The 27,285-nt window shown below is 41.9% G+C and overlaps 1 protein-coding gene across 5 annotated transcripts in view; it reads left to right on the forward strand.

The window, feature by feature from the left end:
- ABCA12 (ATP binding cassette subfamily A member 12) overlaps positions 1-27,285 on the forward strand; it is a 604,574-nt gene that overhangs the window by 250,961 nt on the left and 326,328 nt on the right. For all 5 annotated transcript variants that reach the window (XM_033946149.1, XM_033946152.1, XM_033946153.1 and 2 more), the window contains exons 12-15: positions 10,615-10,736; positions 19,081-19,178; positions 22,368-22,615; positions 25,285-25,385. In XM_033946149.1, coding sequence (XP_033802040.1) covers positions 10,615-10,736; positions 19,081-19,178; positions 22,368-22,615; positions 25,285-25,385 — 569 coding nt within the window. The remainder of the gene's footprint in view (positions 1-10,614; positions 10,737-19,080; positions 19,179-22,367; positions 22,616-25,284; positions 25,386-27,285) is intronic.

Below are 27,285 nucleotides of genomic sequence, written 5' to 3' on the forward strand. Positions count from 1 at the left end.
TAGCGCATTCCAAGTGTCCACGACCCTTTGGGTGAAAAAAAACTTCCTTATATTTGTTTTGAACCTATCTCCCTTCAGTTTCTCTGAATGCCCCCTCGTACCTGTTTTCCCCTTCAGTCTGAAGAATCTGTCTCTATCCACCCCCTCTATGCCCCTCATGATCTTGAAAGTCTCTATCATATCTCCCCTGAGCCTCCTTTTTTCCAGAGAGAAGAGCCCCAGCCTATCCAACCTCTCGGCGTATGGGCAGTGTTCCAGCCCTCTTACCAGTTTCGTTGCTCTCCTTTGGACCTTCTCAAGTACCGCCATGTCCTTCTTGAGGTACGGCGACCAATACTGAACGCAGTATTCCAGATGTGGACGCACCATCGCTCGATACAATGGCATGATGACTTCCCGCGTCCTGGTTGTTATGCCCCTCTTTATTATGCCCAGCATCCTGTTGGCTTTTTTCGAGGCTGCTGCGCACTGTGCAGATGGCTTCAGTGATGCATCCACCAGTACACCCAAGTCTCTCTCAAGTCTGCTGTCTCCCAACAATGCCCCCCCCCCAATTTGTAGTTGAACAACGGGTTCTTTTTCCCTATATGCATGACCTTGCATTTTTCCACGTTAAAGCGCATTTGCCATTTGTATGCCCAGTCTTCCAGCTTGTCCAGGTCCCTTTGCAGGTCCTCACACTCCTCCCTGGACCTAACTCTGCCGCACAGTTTGGTATCGTCTGCAAATTTTATAACCTCGCACTTTGCCTCCTTTTCCAGGTCATTGATAAATATGTTGAAGAGTAATGGCCCCAGCACCGATCCCTGTGGCACACCGCTCGTGACTCCCCGCCAGTCAGAATATTGGCCCTTTACTCCGACCCTCTGCAGTCTACCCGACAACCAGTGCTTGATCCATCTGTGCACATCCCCTCCCACCCCGTGGTTCCACAGCTTCCTAAGCAGCCTTTCATGTGGCACCTTGTTGGAAGCCTTTTGAAAATCGAGGTAAATGATGTCTATGGGTTTCCCATTGTCCACCCGACTGCTTATTCCCTCAAAGAAGTACAGAAGGTTCGTTAAGCACGACCTTCCCTTGCAGAATCCGTGCTGGCTTGTTCTCAGTAGGCCATTTCTCTCAATGTGCTCGCAAATGCCGTCCTTGATCATAGCTTCCACCATCTTCCCTATAATTGAAGTCAGGCTCACCGGCCTGTAGTTCCCGGGGTCACCCCTCGATCCCTTCTTGAAGATAGGTGTGACATTCGCCAATTTCCAGTCCTCTGGTACCTCTCCAGTTTTCAAGGATAGGTTGCAAACATGCTGGATTGTGCCCGCTATTTCTTGTCTTAGTTCCTTCAGAACCCTTGGGTGGATCCCGTCCGGGTCCGGTGATTTGCCGCATTTTAACCTGTCTATCTGTTTGAGGACATCCTCCTTACTTACCTCTACGTGCTCCAATTTTTCTGCCTGTTCCCCACTCATGAGCTCCTCTGAGTCCGGTATATTAGATGTGTCTTCTCTCGTGAAGACCGACGAGAAGAACGTGTTCAACTTCTCAGCTACCTCTTTATCCTCCTTTATCACTCCCTTCCTATCCCCATCGTCCAACGGCCCCACCTCCTCTCTCGCTGGTCGCTTCCCCTTTACGTAACTGAAGAATGCTTTGAACTTTTTTGCCTCCCTGGCCAGCCCCTCTTCGTATTTCCCTTTTGCTTTTCTAACCTCTCGGTGGCATTCCTTTTGGCATTTCCTGCGTTTCAGCTCCTAAGAAGTATGTTTGGTTTTGAGAAAAGTTGACGCCAAAATCAAACAAGGTGTTTTTGTTGGACCTGAAATCCGTGAATTGATCCTTGATGATACGTTCAAACAAAAGCTGAACCCAGCTGAATCAGCAGCATGGGAAGCATTCGTGCTGGTTGTTCAAAATTTTCTTGGTAATCACAGATCAGAGAATTATGCTGAGCTTGTGGAGAAGATGCTGACAGTATATCAGCTAATGGGTGCCAGAATGTGGGGTGGGGGTGACATTTTTGGGGTTCATAAGAGTACAGGGCTTTGGAGTACCTTTCTACTCTCATTAATCTCACTTGCCCTAAATAGAGAAGGAAGAGGAGGGAGTTTGGTTGATGTTACTCTTTTAATGTATATGCTTTTTCTATTATTGTATATGATGCATTATTATTTGTACTGTGCACCTTTGGGGTGCGCTGGTGTTGTATTTGCTGTGTTTGCATCAATAAAAATTGTTTGAACCTAAAATGCACTTCTTATATTCTCACCTTGACTTCCTCCCACTCAATCTTGGTGATGTCAATGATGAGAATGCAGAAAGATTTCATCAAGATATCAAGGTGATGGAAAGCAGATGTCAGGGAAAGTTCAATCCCAGTATGATGGGAGACTATTGTTGGTTCTTGCAAAGAGAGACAAATGTACAGTACAAGCGTAACATCAGTAACATCAGAAACATCAGAAACCTCAGTAACATCAGTAACAAATCAGTAACATTAGAAACCTGACATGCTAGCTGAATTTCAATTACAGATCTGAAATCAGCGTCATTAAATTAACTAAGAATACTTCTTAAGTTCTCAGTAGCAAAGAAAAACTTTTTTTATGTTGACCAGTGTTATGTATTCAAAAATACTAAAAAATAGTGCACCTGAACCAGTCTCTGCAAAATTGTATCAAATGTCCCTAGTACAGGGCTATGCATCTTTTTAATACAATTCTGCAGGTTCAATTTATCCAAATATTCAGCAATTTAAATGGCTAAAGAATGTTGACAAATTAAAGTCTTTGACAAATAAGAATTGCATGATTCATATCCCCTTTAAAGACAAAACAAATGAGTTTTGATGTTCTCTGAATAAAATCAATTATAAAAAATTCCTCATTTGTGTTTTAACAATTTTCCCAGAACTAGAGACAGCAAACAGTAAACAATAACATTTCTTAAGAAATATTTGTATGACTCGTTGCAAGTGATTAGAAAACACATGAAGCCTGGTCTTGAGATACACTTGTATAAATGCTGGTATTTAAAGATATAAATGTTGATTTAATTATTGTTTATGCCTCGAAATTCGATCACATTATACCGATACTTTGAGAGCTTAATTGGCCTCCTGTTGGTATACGAGTCAACTTTAAGGTTCTTTGTGTTATGTTTAAGGTGTTTCAGCATAATTGTTCGTCAAGTGTCCGCTCTTTTTCAGTGGCATTGTACTTCACATGATCTACGGTCTTCAGATAATTTGAGATTAGAAATTCCGCCATTGGCAGCTGTGAGGCTTATGGGGAACCGCAAATCCATGCTTTCTGTGCAAGGCCCGGCATTGTGGAATGCTTTACCTCTGTCGTTGTGTCAATCGAATATGCTTAGGCATTTCAGAAAGGGGGTAAAAAGGGTGTTTGAACGCTTCTTTTGTGCAAGCCATGTGACAGTTTGAGGATGTGAAGCTCTTTTTTTACGCTGTGTCTTTCCTTTTGTGATGTATTTGTTTGTATTTTTTGTGTGATTTTGTATGTGATTATTGTTCCCCGCTTAGATTTGTGGATAGGCGGGTTATAAATAATTGTAAATCAATCAATCAATCAATCAATCAATCAATCAATATGCAACCTAAGCATGTAAGTGCAGTATTTACAAAACCAGCTGTCTAAAGGAGAGCCAGTTAAGGAGAGAAGTTCCAAAAGAGCTGATAAGACGTGTTAGGCCATTTACATATGTAAAACTACTATTTACATGTGCAAGTGAAGTGCCCCACAAGCCTTCTATATTGATCTCTTTTGCAAATGACCTCTTCCATACATTTAAACTCGGCATTGCAAAATTTCCTGTTAATAAAGGTCTTATGTATTGGACAATATAACAGTAAAATATTTTCTTTTCTAGTACAATTAATCATTTTAAGGTCAATTCATGCCCATTGCCCACACAGCTAATTGGGCATGTTTGCCTGCACAAAAATAAAGTCTTAACTTTGACCAGAATGCTGCAGCAAGACTAATAGGTTTTAAGTGATGTAACCACATCATACCTTTTTTGCAAAAATTTCACTGGCTATCATTATAATACAGAGCTAAATTTAAAAGAAACTGATATCAAGGTCCTTAAAGGAAATGAAACAAATGACTTGAAAAAACAGCATTTCTTGCTACACAAGAATCTTACTCTTCGAACTTCCAAGGTCACTGAGGTCCTCGCAAGGAGTTTCCCTAACCACAGCCTCTCTAAAAGACATTCATACAATGTGAAACTCACCAACAAGCCATCTGTGGAGTAGTTCCCACACTCTGGAATGCACTCCCTGAAATGCTTCACGCAGGAAGCAGATGAAAGCTTGGCTCTTCACCTAGGCCTTTAATGGACGAAGTGTCTACTGTAACATACTAATCACACAAACACATAAAGAGTTACATCAGCTGCACAGTGTGGCAGTGACGCTTTGAACTGGATCAGAGTGACCCACCCAGAGCCCCTGCCACAAGGAGTAAAAGTTTGTGACCTGCAAACTGCCAGTGGCTCCCACGCCCTGCAAACTGCCAGTGGCCCACTGCCACTGTTCCATTCAGTTGTGTTTAAATAAAGTTCACCACACACATGTTGGTAAAAAAACAAAACAAAACACAACACTTTTTAGTTTAATTCAGTTCCTTGGATTAAACATGGTTTATGTCAGATGGCCAAAATACCCAATAATCAAAATAAACTCCTTTGAATTCAGATTTCAAACAGCTCTGGTTAGAACACACTTTTCAGGCTTTGGCAAAATACTGTCCTTGCCACAAAAACAAAATTCAAATCTGTCTTCTCAATTACTAACACAATTCAAAGACTCCAGCCTTGGGCATACACTACTCTCAAGAAGAGACAAAAATAAAGGCAGACACCCCCCCTCCCCCAGCAAAATGCTTTCACTCTGCTCTGCTTCACACCTTCAGGCTGTGGCTGGGCTACAGTTGGTCATCAGCCTTAATGAAACAGCAGTCTGAATGGGAAGTGCAAACCTTGCAAATGGCTTTCTCCCACCCAAGTCTGTATAGCAGTGTATTGCAAACTGTGTGCCTCCTGAGCAGAGCTGGATTAATGAATAGGCCCAGTAGGCACATACCTAGGGCCTGAAATGGTCAGGGGGGCCTGATGAAGGAGGGTATTTTTTTTTTTTTTCAAACGGCGATGGGCCCCCCAGCATCGATCGGCAATGTAGATTCCCCATCGACGGACCAATTGGCAATGGACCCCCCCATCGATGGAAAGTAAGATAAGCAAGGAACATGGGTAAGAAAGGCAACAGCAACTGTAATTTTCCAAGCGGTGCTGCTTGCCCAAAGCTTCCTGTTTCCACGAGGGCGCATCAGAAGGAAGCTTTGGGCAAGCAGCACCGCTTGAAAAATTACAGTTGCTGTTGCCTTTCATACTCGCATTCCTTGCTCATCTTACTTTTGGTTGATGGGGGAGGAGGGGTCCATTGCTGATCGGTCCGTCAATGGGGGGGGGCTGCATTGTTGATCGATGCTGGGGGGGGCATCGCCGTTTTGAAAAAAAAAATATCGGTGTGAAAGGTGAGTGATGAGATGGGCCTAGGGTGGAGGAAGAGAGAGAATGGGGCAGAGCAGGGCAGATGATGGATGTGGGAAGAAAAGGGCAAGGCAGGGCAGGTGATGGAAGTGGGGAGAAGGGAGACAGAAGGGAGTAGGGCATGACAGATGATGGAAGTGGGGAGAACTTGTGCCCAGCCCTCACCTCCTCACCACTGCTGCTGCTGCTTTCCCACATGCTGGATGGGGGGAAGAAGATAGTTAGTGAAAAAGAAAGAAGACCAGAGAAGAAAAAGGAAGAGAGAGATGCCAAAGAACGGGGAAGGAGACAGAGATATCAGATCTGAGTGGAGGAAATGAGAAGAGAAAGATGCTAAAAACAACAGGGGGGAGGGAAGGAGAGATGGAAGGAGAATGATGCCAGACCATGAGGGGAACAGAGGGAAGATGATGGATGCCAGACCAAGGGGGGGAGGGGGCAGGAGGAGAGATGGCAGATAGAGGCACACATTTTCTGGAAGGGGCAGACAGTGGATGGAAGGAAGAGAATGACAAGAAGATGAGAAAAGCAGAAACCACATGACAAAGGTAGAAAAAAATTCAATATTTTATTTTTTTGCTTTAGGATAAAGTAGTATTGTAGCTGTGTTGATAAATGTTTAAAATTAGAAATAGTGATCCTTTTATTGGACTAATTTTTATACATGTTTGATTAACTTTCAGAGGCCAAATTCTTCCTCAGGCCAGGACAGTATACTGTAACAGCAGTATGCTTTACTGACCTAAGGAAAGAGGGTTTGACCTCTGAAAGCTAATTTAAAAAATGTATTAGTCCAATAAAATGGTATTATCTTATTTTCCATTTTTTGTTTTATTTTTATTTGTTAATTTGTAAAGTGCCCAAAGGCTTAAACTAGCCTTTCCCTCTCCACGCGGCATCCACTATTCAGGCAAACTGGGAAAATCCCTTCTCTTCAAAATCACAGGTCTTTGGAACGACCTCACCACCCCGCTGCGGAACCTGAGCTCCCTTCAGTTATTCCGCAAACAACTGAAAACCTGGCTTTTCAGCAAATTGTAGCTCTATCCTTCCCCCCTTTCTCTCCCCCCTTCTACACATAAGTTCATGTAATCCTTTTTCTTTTTCTCTACCCACTATTTTAAGTTCTTGTAAACCGTGTCGAGCTCCATTCTCATGGAGATGATGCGGTATATAAACTTAAGGTTTAGATTAGATTAGATTAGATTTGTTATTTCTCTTTTTTCAAATTTACATCTGCTATATTTATATTTTGTTCAATATTGGATTATATACACCATTGTTTCTTCACTCCCTAAACTGTACCGTTCCTTCGGTTTGTAGCACAAGCCAGCATGCTGAATGCTCTGCACTGCTCTGATGGTCATAGATTTCTTATGATCGCCAGAACAGCACAGAAAATTCAGCCCGCCAGCCAGCGCTAAAAACCTCTTCTGTGCTTTTGTAAAAAAAAAAAAAAAAAAAAGGCGGGGGTTTAGTTTGTGATTACTTATTTCATACTAGGTGAGAGTGGTTCTGTGTCCTGTGTGTATAAAAGACATGGGGGTCTTTTTATCAAGGCGCGGTAGAGGTTTAACACGCGGAATACCGCGTGTTAAACCACCTGCCGCGCTAGTCGCTAACGCCTCCATTGACAAGGCGTTAGTATTTTGGCTTGCCGCAGGGGTTAGGGCATGATGAAATGTCCGACGCGCTAACCCCCGTAGCGCACCTTGATACAAGGAGCCCATGGTTTTCTGATAGCGTTGATCAGCCTTGCTTGGCGAAATGCAACAGGCATGGTTTCTGGGAGCACCTTGAAAAATAAACCTGATTTGAATCTCCTTATTGTCTGCCGATCTCCTTTTGTTCTACATTGGATTCTTTGGTGGATCAATTGCCTTGCTGTTTTGTTACAAATTAACATGCATGGAGTGGAACGTACAGCAGTACAAGTCTATATTAATAACAAAGTTTGCAACTCCTCTCAACTGCCTCACTCTATGTCGTCCAACTTTAACCCATATGTATAAACAACCAAATCTGTACTTTACAGATTTGGTTGTTTATACATATGGGTTAAAGTTGGACGACATAGAGTGAGGCAGTTGAGAGGAGTTGCAAACTTTGTTATTAATATAGACTTGTACTGCTGTACAATGCATTTGAACATAAGAACATAATCGTCGCCTCTGATGAGTCAGACCATGGGTCCATCTCGCCCAGCAGTCCGCACCCGTGGCGGCCTCCCAGGTCCATGACCTGTATGTGATCTTTTACCTAAAACATTTTATTCCCTAATTACTTAATATCCTGTATAGAAACCATCTAACTATACCCTTCAATCCCCTTTTCCTTCAGGAAATCATCCAATCCCTTTTTGAAACCCAAAATCGTACTCTGTCCTACCACCTCCTCTGGAAGCGAATTCCAGGCATCCACCACCCTTTGAGTGAAGAAGAACTTCCTAGCGTTTGTTCTGAAACTGTCATCTTTCAGTTTTTTTGAATGCCCTCTTGTTTTTGTTGCCCCCGCTAGTCTGAAGAATGTGTCTCTTGTCACAACCCAGGCTCCTGTAAGGCGAAGCGAGCACTGGGAATGTGACCAAGGCTGAAACCCGGCGTGTCCCTTTCCACTAAGGGATCCTTCAGGTCTTTAAAATAGGCACATTCTAAAACTTGTAAGCATGCAAGGTATAAAGGAATCTTAGTCAGAAATGGCAAAGCAAAAATAAACTAAAAGAAGAGTCAGCCCAGCGCAATGGGAAACCATTCCCCCAAAACCGCTGAAGATGAACCGAGGAAGCCAGCGCCTCAGATTTCGCTAAATTCAAGGCGAAGCCAGAGAAATCTCCATATTCCCGAAGACTTTCCAACAATACGGGCAAGGATCGCTGCGGGTCCGTTAAAAAGACCAAGAGATCATCCGCAAACGCCGCCAGTTTGAAATGGGAATCTCCCAAGACCAATCCCCGAATATCCGCATTTGCCTGAAGCAAAAATAAACTTTATTTCAACCACTGGTTGAATAAATCAAAATACAGGCAACAGCCTTGTAGTTCAAGATGAACTGATATTGCATGAAATCCAAAAGGTTCAAAATAATATAATCAGGCAGTTGAATCTTGGTCAGCACTGCCTTGTGTACAGTCCCCTGCTTCTGGACTTTAATCAGTCAAGAAGTGCAGTCCTCTTCACCAGAGCAGCAATATTCAGGTAAGTAATGCTTTTATCAAACAGTCTAGAACACATAAAAATCACAGCATTATTCAGAGTCCAAAATCAGGCAAACGTTTCCCTCTAAACGTTGCTGTAGCAATCACGCACAGCTGTGCAGGACCAACGAGATTTCCTAGCTGAATCACTATACAGGAAATACATTCAAAATGGTTTGTCAAAAACACATACATTCCTGCTTTACAGAAAGCTTCAAAATGTGGCTTTCCAGGAGAGCTTCTGCACTGGCTTCACAGGTAAGAGACAACCTGGCAGCATAAAGAACTTAAATCCTAATCTCAGGCTTACTGTGTCTCCATGGGTGTTGGCAGAGTGTCAGCTCCTACATAGCTTTCCTGCACCTCCATGGCTTCTCCTTCTGGTTGTACTCCAGTATCCCCGACAAGAGGAAACTCGCCTGCCTCAAGCATAGGACAGTCTGAGAGAGACTGCCTCTTTTCAGCTTCCCATTCTCCAGTCTCTCCTGTGTGCCCCGTGTGCCTCACTCCTGTTCTCAGAAGCTTCGTTATATCCTATGGATAACCACTCCCCCTCTGAGAAGGTGGGGGAGGGGTTTTCCACACACCGGCTTGCTTCCTGCTATTACAGGCAGGTTTTTCCCTAGTCCTGATTTTAACAGGCTGTTCAAACTGAATAAGCTTTCTGACAGTGGCAGGTCTGCATGGATTGTAGCTTTTTCTCTTAATCTTATCCTGCCCTGTCTCTTCTACTTCCATGTCATAATCAGAGCAGAAGTCAGCTTCATCAATCAATTGGCAGGTCACCTGATCAGCCCTCCTGCATCTAGGTGCACTGTGAATACTCCTGATCACTGGGGCAAAACCCGGTACGGATTCGGGTTTGTTTTGGCCAAAACCCGAAACGGACCTGGGTTTGTCACAATCTCCACCTTCTCTATCCCCTTCAAGATCTTATAAGTTTCTATCATGTCCCCTCTAAGTCTCTGCTTTTCCAGGGAAAAGAACCCTAGCTTCTCTAGCCTTTCCGCATATGGAAGGTTTTCCATACCCTTTATCATCCTTGTTGCTCTTCTCTGGACCCTCTCGAGTATCGCCATATCTTTTTTAAGATACGACGACCAGTTTTGAACGCAGTACTCCAGTTGCGGGCGCACCATCACCCGATACAATGGCAGGATAACTTCCTTCGTTCTGGTCATGATACCTTTTTTATACATTAGGAAAGGGTTCTGAGTTAAAGTCCTGGGCAAGTAGGTGGGAAGGGAAAAAAGGGGGGATTTGTTCAGAGATGTTAATCTTTGTTGTTTGTTTTGAATTTTATAATAAAAGAAAAAAAGAAATACAAGTGGAAATAAAGAAGTAAATAAGAAAACAAGTAAATAAATGGGGTGGGGCATGGGTGGGGCGCAGCTAGGGGGCCCAGTGTACTTGTGTGCCTAGGGGCCCTCGAATAATTAATCCTGCCCAGCTCCTGAGATTCCAAGTGTGCCACTGGCACACTGAGGAGGAAGAGAGGCACCTGCCAACTGACTTGCCTACCTGGTATGACGCCAGCGCTGTCCGCATCGCTGATTCAGGGGTGGGACCGCAGCAGAGGGAATGTGCTGTGCAGGCTGACGACAGCCTGCTAGGATCACTACAGCACCAGTGATCCTCTGCAGGCTGCTGTAATTAGCTTTGAAGGTGAGACTGGGTTGGGGGAGGGAAGGAGGGATGTCACTCCAGGGAAGAGGCAAGGAGAGTGAAAAATAATGCAGGAGGCAGAAACTGTTGGACTTCAGTGACCTAATGTTTTGGAAATGCACTGAATAAGTTGTATAACACTTGAAGATGGACAGACATACCTGTCTGACCTTTTTTTTTTTCCACAGACTTTTGAAACTAGAAGAAGAATTTCAAAAAGCTTTCTTCAATCAGTCAACAGACAGCCCTTATAAATCTTTTAGAAGTTGCTTAAGAAATTTAAATGAAAGCCTGTGGAATCAATCACGTGGTATGCATTATGGTTTAATGATGTTATCCAACAATCTAAGATGAAAATCTTCTATTCACTCAAAATGCAATGGAAATGTAAGACACAAGAGAGCAAACAAATGCAATATAATCTTATTTTTCTGATCTCATACACCCGGGGCATTACTCAAAATATTTTTGTGCCCTTACTGGGGCGGTGCATTCATCATTGGTCTGATGTGAAAAATATCTTTAAGTTGTTTTATACATCGTAGGCTGTATTATAAACAGTTGTGTGCATGATGTAAATAGGAAGACACACTTAACTTAAGCCCGACGGTTACCCAACTGTTTCACCATTCAGTTTCATCAGGGGCCTTGCCATTTATTTCAGAAAAATTCTTCAAATTGCACCACAACAGCCATGTGGAGTGACGATGTTCCTAAATGGATTTTATTTGAAAGTGTCAAAGTTCCAAAGGTACACTGAAATCATCCAAATAAAATAATTCCATCCACATAAAAATAAATCATCCACATAAGAGCCTTAAAGGACCTAGTCCACTAGGGATACAGGACCCAACACTTCCGGCTCACCACACAATTGTTTCCCACGTATTTACCTTTATAGGACCCCCAGGGACCCCTGAAGAAGACTTTTTGTCAAAATGTGGACCGTGTTGGGTCCTGTATCCCTAGCGGACTAGGTCCTTTAAGACTTATGTGGATGATTTATTTTTATGTGGATGGAATTATTTTATGTGGATGATTTCAGTGTACCTTTGGAACTATGACACTTTCAAATAAAGTCCATTTAGGAACATCGTCACTCCACAGAGTTTTTTTGGTTTTCTCTGGATTTTCTTCTTTGTGGATATTTCGGGGTCAATTCCTTTTATTTTTTTACCACAACAGCCATGACATAAAGATGCATATAATTAGTTTAATGGAGATTTAGCCGAAGCATCTTTCTACTGCTTGTTGGTCATTGACTTTAACCGCACTGCTTAGAGCATTTTAATAAAAGGGCCCCCTAATGAATTGTCATGCCATTTTAAATTGTGCTTTTCTTTTTTACCTCACATATGCTGTATCATTTTTTTTTTGGGAGAGAGAGAGAGAGCAAGGCATTTCTCGTTCACATCACAATTTTCTTACACTCCATGCAGGGTACCACATCTTTTGCCTTGATGCAGTTAACTGGAATGGAATGTCTTATGGATTTCTAGGATCTATCAGCAATCTTCAAACTGTGGAAGTTTCAATTAACTGAAAGTTATAATAGGTTTTTTTTCCCCCAAATGAGTTGCAATTGGCTATATTTACTGTGGTAAATTATGCCATTACTTGAGATATAATGTTTGATGGTTAAGGAATGTAATTGGAAGCTAATGTAATTAATGCATTAATGGCCCTGCAGCAGTGCTGAAGTTCTTTATCAAATACAAGTCGATACGTGGCAATAAATGTCAGCATTCAGAAAGGAATATTGTTACAGGAAACTGAAACATGGTATTTTCAGGTTCTGATAGCCTCAAGAAGTGTAAGGTAGTCTTCTTTTGGAAAAATGAATGAATTACTGATACAAGAGTTTTATTTTGAACACATTTTCATGTAAACTGAAATTACATATTAGTGCTTGAAGAGATAGCATTATCTTATATCTGATATTCCATTGCAATAGGTGAGACATTCTAGACAGTAGGGTTATTTCCCTTTAGCCACATGGTTGCAGAAGGAACGAATTTCTGATTTTTCACTCTGCCTCTATAGTACATCACTGGGCTATTTAGCGCCCTCTATATTTAGCACCCAAGCATGGAGAGCCCCCCCCCCAAATACATGTGAAGTAGAGGCACCTGTAGCAACAGGCTCAAACCAACTGTTCTGCTCAAGAATTCAACCAACATTAAAGTTAAATGCCAACACAGGCTTCAAAGGAGCTGAGAAACCACTCCCCAATAAATTGAAATATATATACAAATTCTTTCCAGTCTTCAAGGGTTGACAGGCGTCCAAGAAACAGCTTGGAGAAGCATAAACAGACTGAAAACTGTAAGCAGATGCAGTAAATATTGGGCAGGAGTCTAGAATGTCTCACCTATGTACTGGAAAAGAGCTTACCAGGGTAAGTGCATAATCTCTTTTTCCAGTGCAATAGGTGAGACATACTAGACCAGGGGTAGGGAACTCCGGTCCTCGAGAGCCGTATTCCAGTTGGGTTATCAGGATTTCCCCAATGAATATGCACGAGATCTGCTTTCAATGCATATTCATTGGGGAAATTCTGAAAACCCGACTGGAATACGGCTCTCGAGGACCGGAGTTCCCTACCCGTGAACTAGACAGTAGGGACATATAAAAGCAAAAAACTAGGGTGTGCTTGCTGCACCGAGGACCCATAGACAGAGGACCGAGGACCCATAGACGGAGTCCTGTCTTGCCGCCTCTTTATAGAACTTGGCAAACATGAGAAGAGACGACCACATTGCTGGCCTGCAAATCTCTACAAGGAAGACAGCTCTAGCTGCAGCCCATTGGCCACACCTCTGACAGAATGTGCATTGACGGAAACAGGAGACTGTGCTCCCGCAAGAATGTGAGCTGACGAAAAGGCCCCGTGGAGCCATCTGGAAATCATGGCCTTGGAAGCGGGAGTACCCCACTGAATGGAATGAGTCAGAACAAACAAATGATCAAAGAGACGAAACTTGTTGGTGACCTCCAAGTAACACAGAAGAACTTTGCGCTGTGACAAACCAGTAGCCAGCTTTGTCCCTGTAATGGATACAAGCAGAGCACGGTCCCTGGTCAGGAGAGCTGACCAGGTTAAAAGTAAGGATAGGGAATTGGCTGACTACCCCTCAGACAGTGAGATAGAGCAGGAAAGGTATGAGCCTAAGAATATCCAGCAGAGAGTGCCATATCAGAATAAGTTCATCAGAAAGCCTGATAGGACTTTTACTGAGAAGTGGAGTCCTAGTCCTGCAAGTTATGCACTTTATCAGCCTAGGAGAAACCAGAGTTATTTCCCTAGGTATTTCCTGCCCAACCCCCCTGCTCCTAGGAGAGAGGGGTGGGGCTATGACACACGTAAAAGCAGAGCCCTGAATCACAGAGAGGGGAGCAGGGACGGAGGTGAAGCTGAGGAACCAAGGCAAAGGCACGACCAGCAGCATAGCAAACAAGCAGATGGGGAGAGCAGTCTCTCTATTTAACTGCACAGTAGCGAAGACATAGAGATGGCAGAGGACTTCCCTAGCCTGACCCCAGCTGCTGTTAAGAAAGCTGAGGCAATGGACACCACAGAGCTGCCTCTGGAAGTTGACTGGAGACCACATTACCGTAAAGATGTACTAAGAGTTGAGTCGGTTCAGCGAATGGCCACCAGGATGGTCTCCGGGCTCAAGGATCTCCCGTACGGAGAAAGGCTGAACAAATTGCGACTATACTCTCTTGAAGAACGTAGGGAGAGGGGGAGACATGATTGAGACATTTAAGTATATCACTGGTCGTATCAAGGTGGAAGATGATATGTTCTCTCTTTGGGGACCCTCGACCACAAGAGAGCATCCGCTAAAAATCAGGGACAGGAAGTTTCATGGCGACACCAGGAAGTATTTCTTCACCGAAAGAGTGGTTGACAATTGGAATGAGCTTCCAGTGCAGGTGATCGAGGCCAGCAGATGGGATGCCCAGGTCGGATCTCTAGGAGGGTAGAGTTAAGGGGATGGGTCATCAGAGCACGATATCTCAAAGGGTAGCTAGGAGGGAGGGTCAATAGAGTGAGCAGACTTGATGGGCCTTGGCCCTTTTCTGCCGTCCCAGAGGGAATGGAGGTTAGTCCATAAGGGGAAGTGAAGCAAAGCTGTGCTGGCTCTCTGTAACCTGAGCCCAGCTGGCCTTGATTAGGGAGAGAAGGAAAACCCCTCCATTTCACTTTAGGATTGGAGGTCAGTGTTTGCTTAAAGAACTGTATTGTTGATAGTGTGAAGCCTCTGTGATAAAGCCTCAGTAAAACTCACAGCTTATCTGATACCCTGCTGTGCTCAGTGGGCTGGGAAGCTCAGCTGATGCTAATGAGCCTAGGAGTCTGCTCTGAAAACTAGGCATGCTACCCAGAAAGATTAGCTGGGAAGCTTGGAACTTTATTTCTAAAGTTTAGAAATTTATTTTCATGGCATTTCTGTTTATGTGAACCTTGGTGAAGAGGACTTTATTTAAAGCAGAGAAAACCCAGGGAATTGGAACTGTATGCCATACTTGGTTCTCAAGCCATTCTGACAACTATATGCTATTTTGTTGTATGCTTAATTTGTGCATTCCATGAGGTTGGCTGAAAGTATGACCATATCAGTAACACTGTTAAAACGTGCTTTTATAAATTATGTTTAATTCGTTCACTTTCCAAGTTCCTACAACACGAATCTATTAATATTCTAATCCATTCGTTAATAATCTCCAAAATAGACTATTGTAACTCTCTCCTTATTAATATCACACAAAAAGAAAAAAGAAGACTGCAATTAATACAGAATACTGCTGTGAAATTAATTTACAATGCAAAAAAATATGATCACGTCACTCCCCTGTTAATCAAATCTCACTGGCTCCCGGTAAGCCACCGCATTACTTTTAAATTACTACTTTTAGTTTTTAAAGCCATAAATTTTAATGAGCCACTATTTATCAATAGGTGGCTAATTCCCTACAATACTACACGATCTCTCCGCTCAACCTCTTCTAACCTTCTTTCGGTTCCCTCGTTGAAAGTAATAGGTATCAGACGACACGACATGTGTTCAATTATGGCCCCTCAGTCATGGAATCTCATACCTCAATATATTAGAGAATTAAAAGATTTAGCTGTATTTAAAAAAACACTAAAAACATTTTTCTTTAAAGATGCTTACGATTCTTAATTATTTTAACAACAGTTTTTTCAACTGATAAACTCAGAATTCCCTCCTATGTGTTCTAACCTTTTATGTTTCTCTCTCTTTCCTGTCTAAACATTGTAATTTCCCCCCTATTTGTCCTCACTACTCTTGTATGTTTTCACCCATAACTAATATTTTTTTTATATGTATGTATTTTTGTATGATAATTTTTATCGCATAACAAAAGTTAGTTTATATATTGACACCAATGTTTTATTAGTATTTTTTGTGGCATTGTACATCGCCTAGTAATTTAAAATAGGCGATTCATTAAGAACAAATAAACTTGAACTTGAACTTGTAGATGGGCTGGAATAGGTTTTAACGGAGATTTCGGCAGTAGGAACCCAAGCACAGTACTGGGTAGAGCTTTGGATTCTTGCCCAGAAATAGCTAAGAAAAAAATTTAAAAATTTAAATTGAATCAGGTTGGGCAGACTGGATGGACCATTTGGGTCTTTATCGGCTGTCATCTACTATGTTACTATGCTGCTTATTTAAAGAATAAGCAGTAGATTTTCCCTAAGCCATCTCAATAATGGTTTATGGACTTCTCTTTTAGGAAATTATCCAAGCCTTCAACACATTCTCTGGCAACAAATTCCAGAAATTAATTACACATTATGTGAAGAAATATTTTCTCTAGTAGCTTCATCACATGCTCACCTAGTCCTAGCATTTTTAGAAAGAGCAAACAAGTGATTCAAATCTATTCTTTCCACTCCACTCAGTATTTTATAGACATCTATCATATCCCCCCTGAGCTGCCTCTTCTCCAAGTTGAAGAGCCCTAGCCGCTTTAGCCTTTCCTCATAGGGAAGTCATCTCATCGCTTTTATCATTTTCGTCTCCCTTCTTGTATCTCTTCTAATTCTGCTATATCTTTTTTGAGATACGGCGACCAGAACTGCACACAGTATTCGAGGTGTGGCCGTACCATAGAGCGATTCAAGGGCATTATAACATTTTCATCTTTATTTTCTATTCCTATCCTGATAATTCCTAACATTCAGTTTGCTTTTTTTAGCTGCCACCGCACATTGAACTGAGGGTTTCAACGTATCCCCATCAATGACACCTAGATCCTATTGCTGGGTAGTGGCTTCTAACATAGAACCCAGCATCATGTAGCTATAATTTGGGTTTCTCTTTCCCACATGCATCACTTTGCACTTGCTCACATTAAATGTCATCTGCCATTTTGATGCCTAGTATAATGTGTTCTTGCTCCAGTCATCGGCCATAAAAACCCGTTAACTTAAATTCATATTCAATTATTGAAGCTCAACTTTCTATAACTTCTTAAAAAATATGTTTTTATGTATATTTTTACCTTTTATATTACCAACTTTCTATGTTTACTACTTCATTTATATATAGCTTCATAATTTCATTTATATAACTTCATAGTTTCTTACTTGCTTCATGCACAACTCTGTTTTTACTGAAAAGAGTGACTAATTTATTACTTAGCTTTAGCACAGTGTTTGGTCTCAAGAACGCCTCTATACTGACAAAGTTGTGCATGAAGCAATTAAGAAACTATGAAGTTATAATGTTATTTCAGCCTTCACATGCTGAGGAAAGTAAGATCTTGTTTCCACCAAAATCATTTTGCCGTTCTTGTCCAATCCATCATACTCTCCAGACTGGACTATTGCAATTCTATCTTCATAAGCCTAACAAAGAAAAACCTTCACAGACTCCAACGGATTCAAAATGCCGCAGCCAAGCTTATCTTTGCAAAAAGTAAATTCGATCATGTCTCACCGCTCCTTCTCAAGCTTCACTGACTTCCGATAATTCCCAGAGTCCATTTCAAATGCATCTGCCTAACTTTCAAGATCGTCCACGGCATCCTTCCTCCATTAATTCCGCTTTCTTGGAACTCCTCAAATCCTAATACCACCAGACCCACCCAAAAATTGAAGCTATCCTTCCCCTCACTAAAAGGCATTTCCCTCCCAGGAATACTGGGAACTTCCCTCCACTTCAGACTCACCGAGCTCTGGAACAACCTTACCTCCCCCCTTCGGAACCTGAGTGCTCTCCAACCCTTCCGTAAACATCTGAAAACCTGGTTATTCTCAAAAATCTAACTCTTCCCTCCTCATTTGACATCCTAGCCCTCTAACTTCCTTCTTTCCTCTGATCCTCATCTAGCCCTTACCTTGTAGTTCCTTTCTCATTACAACTCCTGTAAACCGTGCCGAGCTCCACAACCATGGAGATGGTGCGGTATATAAACCTAAGGTTTAGTTTAGTTTAGTTTAGTATAAATGAAATTCTGAAGCTATATAAATGAAGTAGTAAACATAGAAAGTTGGTAATATAAAAGGTAAAAAAATACATAAAAACATATTTTTTAAGAAGTTATAGAAAGTTGAGCTTCAATAATTGAATTTGAATTTAAGTTAACGGGGTTTTATGTCTGATGACTGGAGCAAGGAGCAAGACAACTATGCCGATTTATTCAGTCTATGATTGTGCGTAGGCTCCATATCTGAGGCCTTTTCCCGTAGAACAAGAAGTCATAAAGTGAATGCACTTCTCTAGATAAGTGGGAGTAATATATTTTTTCTAGTATAGTATATGATCATATTCACCACTTGGGTTAGCCGATTTAGTATAATGTGTAGCAGAAACAATGGAATTCAACCCTTATTATCTATTAGAGATGTAAAATAGCAAAGTTATTGCTTATCAGTGCTTAGATGGTGTCGTTAATTGGTAGCACAAGTTTCTCATGGCCTATTAGGACTTTAGTATCACAGTTTTACCTATATTCCCCAAGGAATAGATTGCCAAAGCACATATTGCTATAATTCTTGTATTGCCTCTCTGGATAAATAAGGTATAACCCAGGCCAGAGTCTAAAATTCTGTCAAGGTCAGTTTTGGTTTCCTTGATATCTTTGGTTTATTTCTTTCTATTTTGTTAAATTTATTATATGTGAATTATTTAGAAATTCTTAATCACATTTTTTTTTTAATGTATCAGGCTTTAAGCAAGTTTTCTCAGGTATGCAAGAATGCTGACTCACATTTATGTAACATAAGATACACAGCAGCATAGTAATTTAATGGATGTTACTAGACAGATAAAGACTATTAGTCTGTGCATTCTGGCCAGCTACATCTGCCCATCTGTCTCTAGAAATTACCCTTATTTGCCCTTAGTACTCCTGTACACTAGGAGGTGCTCCAGCAATCAGCCCTAGAAGCTTATCTACCTGCAGAAGATTGCTCTTTATCCTTTATTGTCACTAATTGAAGTATAACCAAGCTATCCTGCCACTAAACAACTTGTCCTTTCCTCCCACATATTCTTGTTAGTAAGCAAAAACCAATACTTTTAAGTCCCATTGAGCCTTACATGATTAAATATAAAGTACATAGATTTACAAAGATCAGATTTTTTTTTCTTCAAATTTTTCTTTTGTAGAATATTTGCAGGAAATGGGACAGCTGATTCAGTCTGCTTTTGCACAAAAAAGTGCATTCAGCAATAGCTCTTTGGCGGCAGAATTCCTCTATCTGAAGGTAAGCAACTGAAACCCAAGCTAAAATAAAACATAAAATTCAGTTACTGTTTTGAGTAAATGATGTGGCCAAGATGGCAATATATAGAGACAGTGCATGATGTGGCTTGGCAGGCCTCTTTGGGTTTTCACTGAATGTGCACGCTCTTACCTCATCATAATGGTGATTCAGCAAATTTTAAAATAAACATAAACATGCATTATCCTTCCCCATCATAATGGGGAAGAGAAGGCAAAAGATTAGATCTTTTCCCTCAGAGACCGTACATTCCCCAGTCCTGCAGCAAACAATACTAGAAGTCTTCCTTACTCCTCCTGCAGCTTCTGAAGATACTCCTGCACTTGGAAGTTCATCAGAGCACACCATGGATAGGATTTTGTTTAGCCCCAAGTTCAGAATAAGCCCCCTCAACCTGGAAGTGGAACCCACAGAAGAGAAGTGCAGAACTCAGTTCCCAGACAGGGTGAATTGCTATGTTAGAGGGATCTCCAGTGGCAAAATCTTCTAACAGTGCAGCTGAAACATCTACTGGTGCTGTTTTGGGTTTGGATAGAGAAGGACATTGGGAAAAGCTCTTTCCAAGGTTTTGGAGATCATTCAAAACCAGCTGTTGTGACCCTTGAGTCACTGTGGGATGCAATCCAGGTCGGTAACTCTTCTTTAATGTTGGTAACCAAACTGACTGATAGATAAAGTCAATGATTATTCTCATAATATTACTCCCCATGCTCTACAATAAGATCAGCTTTCTACTAAGTTTAGACCCTCTTTTACTAAGCTGTGATAAAGATTTCTACTACTGCCCAGAATGCTAAATCCTCTGATGCTATTCCGATGCTCATAGGCATTCTATGAGCGTCAGAGCATTTAGTGTTCTGGGCCACAGTAGAAACCTCTACCATAGCTTAGGAAAAGGAGGGAGGTTAATGCATTAGAAATACATATTAAATCATTAGAAGAGACAAATTCAGTGATGATAAAGAAAAAGCTTGTGGTTCAACCAGTGGCGCAGTAAGGGGAGGCGACAGAGGTGGACGGTCCTTCACCTCTTCCCATTCCACCCCACCACAAGCACGCCTCTTCCCTTCCCCCATACCTCTAATTGAAGTTGTTGTTCGTAGCGGTCAAAATGTCTTTGCGACCCTGTCGACTCTCCTGCTGATGTCACTTCCGGGTGCCACGCTTAGAAAGTGACATCAGAGGAAGAGCCAACAGGGGTTGAGAGGAGCACATTGTTAACTGCCGTGAGCAACAATTTCAATTAGAGGTATGGGGGAGGGGAAGGGAAGGGGGGGCGCATGTGGCAGGCGGGTTAGGGAAAGAGCGGGAGGCACGTGGCAGGCAGGAGTGTGGGGTGGAAATGAGGGTGGGGAAGGGCTCACCACGCTGAGCACCTCTCACCCTCGCTACGCCACTGGGTTTCAATGTAAGATGGAGTATTTTGAAAATCAACAGAGACATAATAATTTAAGGTTCCTGAACTTTCCTAAATTGCCATTGTTAGCATCTATGGATATGCTAAAGAAATATCTTAAGGAAAATTTGGGACTGTCTGATCAGACTATGCCACCAATTGTTAGGGTCAGTGAGATCTGACAAGATAAAGAGAAGTGATGACCACCAGACACTGGATTTGTCTAACTTCTTAGAATCCTCCCTGGTAGGGCTACCAGATGTCCAGGAGAACACCTGGAAATGTCCTCTTTTTAGAGAACTGTCCAGGTGCCCGGACAGACTTTCCAAATCCTGGAAGTTTGGCCAGATTTTGGAAAGCCCCAACAAGCTCTGGCTGCATCTGGAGGGCCTCTGAGCATGCGTGGATGACATCACACTCATCTGTGCATGCTCCAGGCCCTCCAGACATGGTCAGAGCTTGTCGGGGAAGAAGAGTGGAGGTTTGTGGGGGCGGGCCTGGGGGCACAATGTGGGGGCAGAACCCACATTGTGGTGGCAACCTGGCTGGGCGCTCCATAAGTGCATCATTATTTTGCACCTCCAGGGGGAGTCAACAATTTTATTTGGCCCCGATCATGGGGTCATGGCCACAAAAGGATTGATAAGCACTGAACTACACAAAGAGGGCTGAATAAAAATCATGCTCAAAAGTGGGTGCCAGAAAAGACAGGCACTAAGTGTTATTCTATAAAGGCACATGCTGATTCCCACATCTATACTTTAAGCCACATTCTTAGACCTGCTGAAACCTGATGTAAATTCTGGCACTTGAATTGGGTGCACTGAGGCAGTATTTTGGAACAATGTGTGTAACTTTCTTGAACACCCCTGACATGCCCATGCCCCACTCATGGCCACATCCCCTTTTGAGTTATGCATTATCCCTAAATTCTGTATATTTATTTATGTACCACTTATAGCCTAAGTGGTTTACATTCAGGTACTTAAGCATTTTTCCCTATCTGTCCTAGTGGTATCACACTCTACCTAATGTACCTGGGGCAGAGTTTAACTGTGGCAACAGGGGACTAAGTGACTTGCCTAGGGTCACAAGGAGAAGCAATGGGATTCGAACCCACAACCTCAGGGTGCTGAGGCTGTAGCTCTAGCCACTGCACCACACATTCCCCAATGATGCCTTAAGTTGTACATGCAAATCAATGTGCACAGCTAATTTGGGCAAACAACTTACTTGGTTAATTGGCCCCTTATATATTTGATAAGTGATATATCAAATTTTTAATAAACTTGAAACTTATCAGTTTTGATAATTGGCAATTAATACCTTATAATTGATGCTAATTGGCACTAATTAAAAGTTGCATGAACAACTTGGAAGGAGCCAGATGTGCACAGAAATTCAATGGGTGCCAATTAACATCAATAACTGTTAGCATCCAATTAGTGATGGGTTAAGAATTTCTAATTCAGTTAATTTGTCCATCCATTTTGGGAGCACGCCTAAATTTGGGTACTCAAATCTGGGTACCATAAATAGAATCCAGAGGAGATTGCATAAGCGTTTCCGTGCACATGCAGTTGTGCAATTTTATAAAAGCACTTATATATGTGTATAAAAGCACTTATAATTATACATGACTTTTTATAATTATCCCCTTTATGAACATTAATGGTATGTCCTTGATATTTCTAGTAACCATTCAAATTACTGTACCCAGATTTTTAATTTCATTTAATAAATATTATTCCTGTTTTATGTGTCCTTGTTTTTAGACATTGGAATTACGAAACCTAACAAACCACTTATGCCTTGGATCATCCCATCAAATCTGCCAACTCACCTGTCAGTACCTTCTGTTAGTCCTTGATGTGGCTGAATTTACCATTAATACAACCAAAGCCAGTAATGCAGCAGCAGGAAATGTTACAGTTAGTCACACTGGGGAAGCATCTTCTAGACGCACAAAACCCAGTAATGACAACTTGGGAGACCTAGCTACAGATGGCCTAAATACAAACTGGTAATGCTTTTTTGTGTCTTGTTTTGTTGCTTTGTATAACAGGTTACTTGCATTTCTAAACAATATAGGCATAAAATATAGAATAGAGGCTCGCATAATTTAATGACCCCCCTCCTCCCCCCTTTTAACATAACCATAGTGTGGTTTTTAGTGCCAGCTGTGGCGATAACAGCTCCAACGGTTCATAGAATTCCTATGAGCGTCAGAGCTCTTACCACTACGGCCGGCATTAAAAACCGTGCTATGGTTTTGTAAAGGGAGGGGGGTGAATTATTAAAAGACACAGCGATTATCTACTGTACAGTATTTCCATTTAGTACAAGATGGCAGTGACTATAAGCAGTGCTCCCTCTAAGCGGGCGGGTGTTGTGAGCAAAATTTTTTTCGCTGTGCGCTACAAATATCGGGCGCCAGCAAGTTATGAGCCAACTCGCCCGATTCTCCTCTCGCCGCCCTGCCCGCCGTGCGCTGTGACGTGAAACTTGTGCGCTGGATGTAATATTTTGTGCGCCAGCGCACGCCAGCGCAGCTTAGAGGGAACACTGACTATAAGTTACATATACTCCACTTTATTGGATATTTATTAATGACTATAAATTGCCATCTCCCAATGGTTGTCCCATTGCTAGTTCTGTGATTGGTGGAAAATACCTCCAGCTGATGCTAATTTGTGCAAAAAAAAAAAAAAACCAAAACATTTTTTTTTAAATGTCTTTATTGATTTTCCATTACTAACAAAAAGTGCAACACAATATTCATATTGGTAACAATAACAATTAAGCACTTAAATTTGATCAATAGCATTGCAATATAAACCTTCCCCCACCCCACAATTACATCAAGGAATCACACTAAAGTTATATGCCTCCCCCCGGATGTGTTTCACTTATACCAGCAAAAAGAAGGATAAAAGAACTATACCATTTAGATTAAAACTTGACACTTTTTTAAGAGACCACATTTCTTAATTGACGTGATTAACAATATTGCTTTATCCATGATTTGAGACTACAACTAGACAAGATCCATATTTCAGTGGTTTTAATCCAGCATGCATCCTTACCAAACAAAATGCTTGTGACATTTTCACGAGGTTTTCCAAGTGAATAAAGCCCACGGTCATCTGACAAGTGAGGATCCTACTGTTGGAAGGAAAAGGCACGATGGACTAAATTTATTAAAATGCATTAATTTGTTGGTGCATTCTTTTTTTTTTTTTTTATAAATCTTTATTGATTTTTAAACTTTGACAGTGCAATACAATTACTTGAACATAAATATTTCATAAAACGCATTATTAAATACACAATTTATACATAAAACAATCATTTTCTCCCCCTCCTCCCAATTATTAATATAAGAAGACAATTATGTGTTTATAAAATTATAATTAAGTAATTTTAATAATCAAAATACATTTCTCTCCCCCCACCCTCCCCTGGATGTATAAGGAAAACCAACAACACAAAAATAAATAAATACATGACAATTATTACGATGTAACAAATACAGTCAATGGGCTCCATACTCTATTAAATTTACTACTAAACCCCAAATGCAGTTAATGCACTTTATTAGTATATAGGTACCACTCTATTAAAAAGAAAGAAAATGTGGTAAATGATATGTAGTTAACAGATTTTAAGTTACTGACAACTGTGGGCTGAATTAAGCTCACACATTCAATGCAAGGTCTACCTAGGTTCAGGATAGTGTGATTACCCAGAAGTTAATTGGGTACCGGCTGATATCCAGACCTATGGCTGGTTAATTGATTGGATAATGTTAGCCTTGTGTTGTCCTAACTGCTTACTTAACTAGTTTGAGGACTGAATATTGCAGGTAAGCTGGTTAAGTTCCAGTATTGCCTCCAAACTGGCACTAATCGGACAGTGCCACTGCAGTGCTTACTGGCAACATTCAGTGGCACCACCCACTTAACTGCTGCTGAATATTGGCAGATGGCCATCTCAACAGAGTTTAACTAGGCCTCTCCTGCCTTGTTAAAGCCTTTTGAAGACTGTAGCACTTTTTAGTAAATTTAACCCTATGGCAGAATGGCATAGAGAAAATGTATACAACCACTGCTTATAGTGTATCTGGCCAGATAAATTCATAACTAGTTCAAATCTGCTATAAGTTACACTTAACCCTCCCTCCCCCCCTTTTACTAAGCTGTGGTAGAGGTTTTTACCACAGCCTGGAACGCTAAATATTCTAATGCTCATAGAATTTCTATGAGCATCAAAGCAGCGTCAGAGCATTTAGCGCTCCGGTGGCTTAGTAAAAGAGGGCCTAAGGGTCTTCTTCTATCAAACTGTGCTAGCAGTTTGTAGCACAGTGAGTCGCGTTGAATGGCCCGCGCTGCTCCCGACGCTCATAGAGTTCCTATGAACAGTGGAAGCAGCACAGGCCATTCAGCACGGCTCTCTGTGCTAAAAACTGCTAGTGCAGTTTGATAGAAGAGGCCCTAAGTAAATTGACTGGAAACATTTCTCAAGGATATTGAAATCCTCTATGCTTGTTTTATATTTTTGTGGTTAAAGTATTATGTTTATGTTGTAATTTGTTTCAGGATTATTATTTTAAGCAGACAATCAAATCTGACATTAAAGTAAAGAGGGAAATCTGCAATTTAATTTATTTTTCTTGTTTCATATGTATTTCAGGTTTTTTCAAGACATATTTCCATTTGAATCTATTCAGAATGTCATTAATTATCTCTCTTCCCTGCCTACCTTCCAAAACATATCAACTCTGGATTATCAAGGTTTTATTTTCTTCTTTTCTCATTTACTTGTACTTTTGCTGAAAGATTTTGAAGCATGTCTTTGGGCAGCAGTCGATACTCAAAAAGGGATTAATTGGGCAGGAGAGACTTTTGCCCAGTTAAGCCTTGCTAAGCTGGCTAGTCACCGATACACAGCGGCTCTTAACTAGGTAGTGCCACTGAATATCACCATTAGCTGGATATCCCCTAACCAGCTAGGTTAGGGATGGGCCAAGGGCAGAGTTAGGGGGAGCAGCAACTTAGCCTGTTAGTGACGATATTCAGTCTGCTAACTAGCTAAGTGAGTGCATAAAGTTATGCACTGAAGGAACTGGGCACCAGTCTGAATGTCATCCAGTGCCCAGGTAAATACCAGGTCAGTGGACATACCCAAATATTTAGTGCCAGGAGCCACACATGCCCCAGCACTGAGTGCCAGGAGCCACACATGCCCCAGCTTATGCATGGAAGCAGTGTATAATTTACTGCTGTGGGCTGAGTATTACCGCTATAATATATGACAGCCAATATGCAATAGTTATTTGCATGCCCATATTTAGTTACAAGCATTGTAGGCATCTGCTTATGGCACCAACTCTGATAAGTGCCAGAGTGTTGCCAATGCTGCCATGTCTCAATCCAGCCTGGTACCAGAGGAGTGGCTGTAGCAGAAGCAGCAGAAAATAAATTTCAAAGGTTCAGCGTAAGTCCAGCAAACCCTTACACTCTAGATTGACCATATGATACTCTGCCCCTTCGTCTCACACATGTGAGAGGAAGGACAGAGCATCGTAAGGCCATTTCAAAGGGCTAGATTCACAAAGCAAACCGATCATGTACCGATTGGTTTGAGACCCCTTAATGAGCAAATTTCCCTCCGGCCTGATTCACTTACTTCTCCTGCAATCCGCTTTGAATCCGTGCATGCAAATGAGGAGAAACGCATGCAAAGTAGACAGGGACACGATTCACCAACCAAAATTTTAAAACCAACTGGGCTGGCCGATTAACCCAAGAAGCGACTGCTGGAGACCAGTCAAAAACGTCTTTCCGACTCTCCAGCTCCATAGAAGCCCTGCTGTGCCCTGATCTGTCTCCTGCCTGATCTCCCCAAATGTCACCCTGCTCTGCTCCAATCTGTCTCCTGCCTGCTGCCCTGCTCTGCCTTGATCACCGCCTAGCTCTGCCCCGATCTGTCTCCTACCTGCTGTCCTGCTCTGCCTCGATTGCCGCCCTGCTCTTCCCCATCGCTCCTGCCTGCTCCTGCCCTTCCCCGTACTGCGAGCCCATGGTTTTAACTTGCGGATTTAAAGTGGGTTAAAACCACGGGCTTGCAGGGCTAAAACTAAAAAAAAAAAAAGGTAAAAGTAAAAAAAAAAATAAAAAGATTGCGGATCCGACGGGCATCTACAGATGGTCTGCACATGTGTGGGGATCACAGAAAAGCGATCTGTGCCGGCAGATGGGGGCGTTCCTCCAATTGCCCCCATCTGCATATTTTTCTTTTCTGAATTCGTCGGACCTGCCCGGATATGGCCCGATCAGGCATGTTGGTGAATCTGGCCCAAAGTGTGAGGGTTGGTAGGCTCTTGGATGATGAACATTTAAAATGTATTGAATTTTGGGGCTTGTATACCGCCTTTTTGTAGTTGGACAACCACACTCGAAGCAGTTTACATACAGGTACTTCAAGCATTTTCCTTCTCTGTACCTGGGGCAGTGGAGAATTAAGTGACTTGCCCACAAGGAGCAGTGCAGGGTTTGAACCCACAACCATAGGGTGCTGAGGCTATAGCTCTAACCTCTGTGCCACATTTATGCTCCGGGACTGGTTTGAGCGTGCTATATAGTGCGCACTAAACGCTAACGTGTCCATTATAGTCTATAGATGTGTTAGCAT

The sequence above is a fragment of the Geotrypetes seraphini genome, chromosome 5 (assembly GCF_902459505.1).
Source record: "Geotrypetes seraphini chromosome 5, aGeoSer1.1, whole genome shotgun sequence".
Lineage (NCBI taxonomy): Eukaryota > Metazoa > Chordata > Amphibia > Gymnophiona > Dermophiidae > Geotrypetes > Geotrypetes seraphini.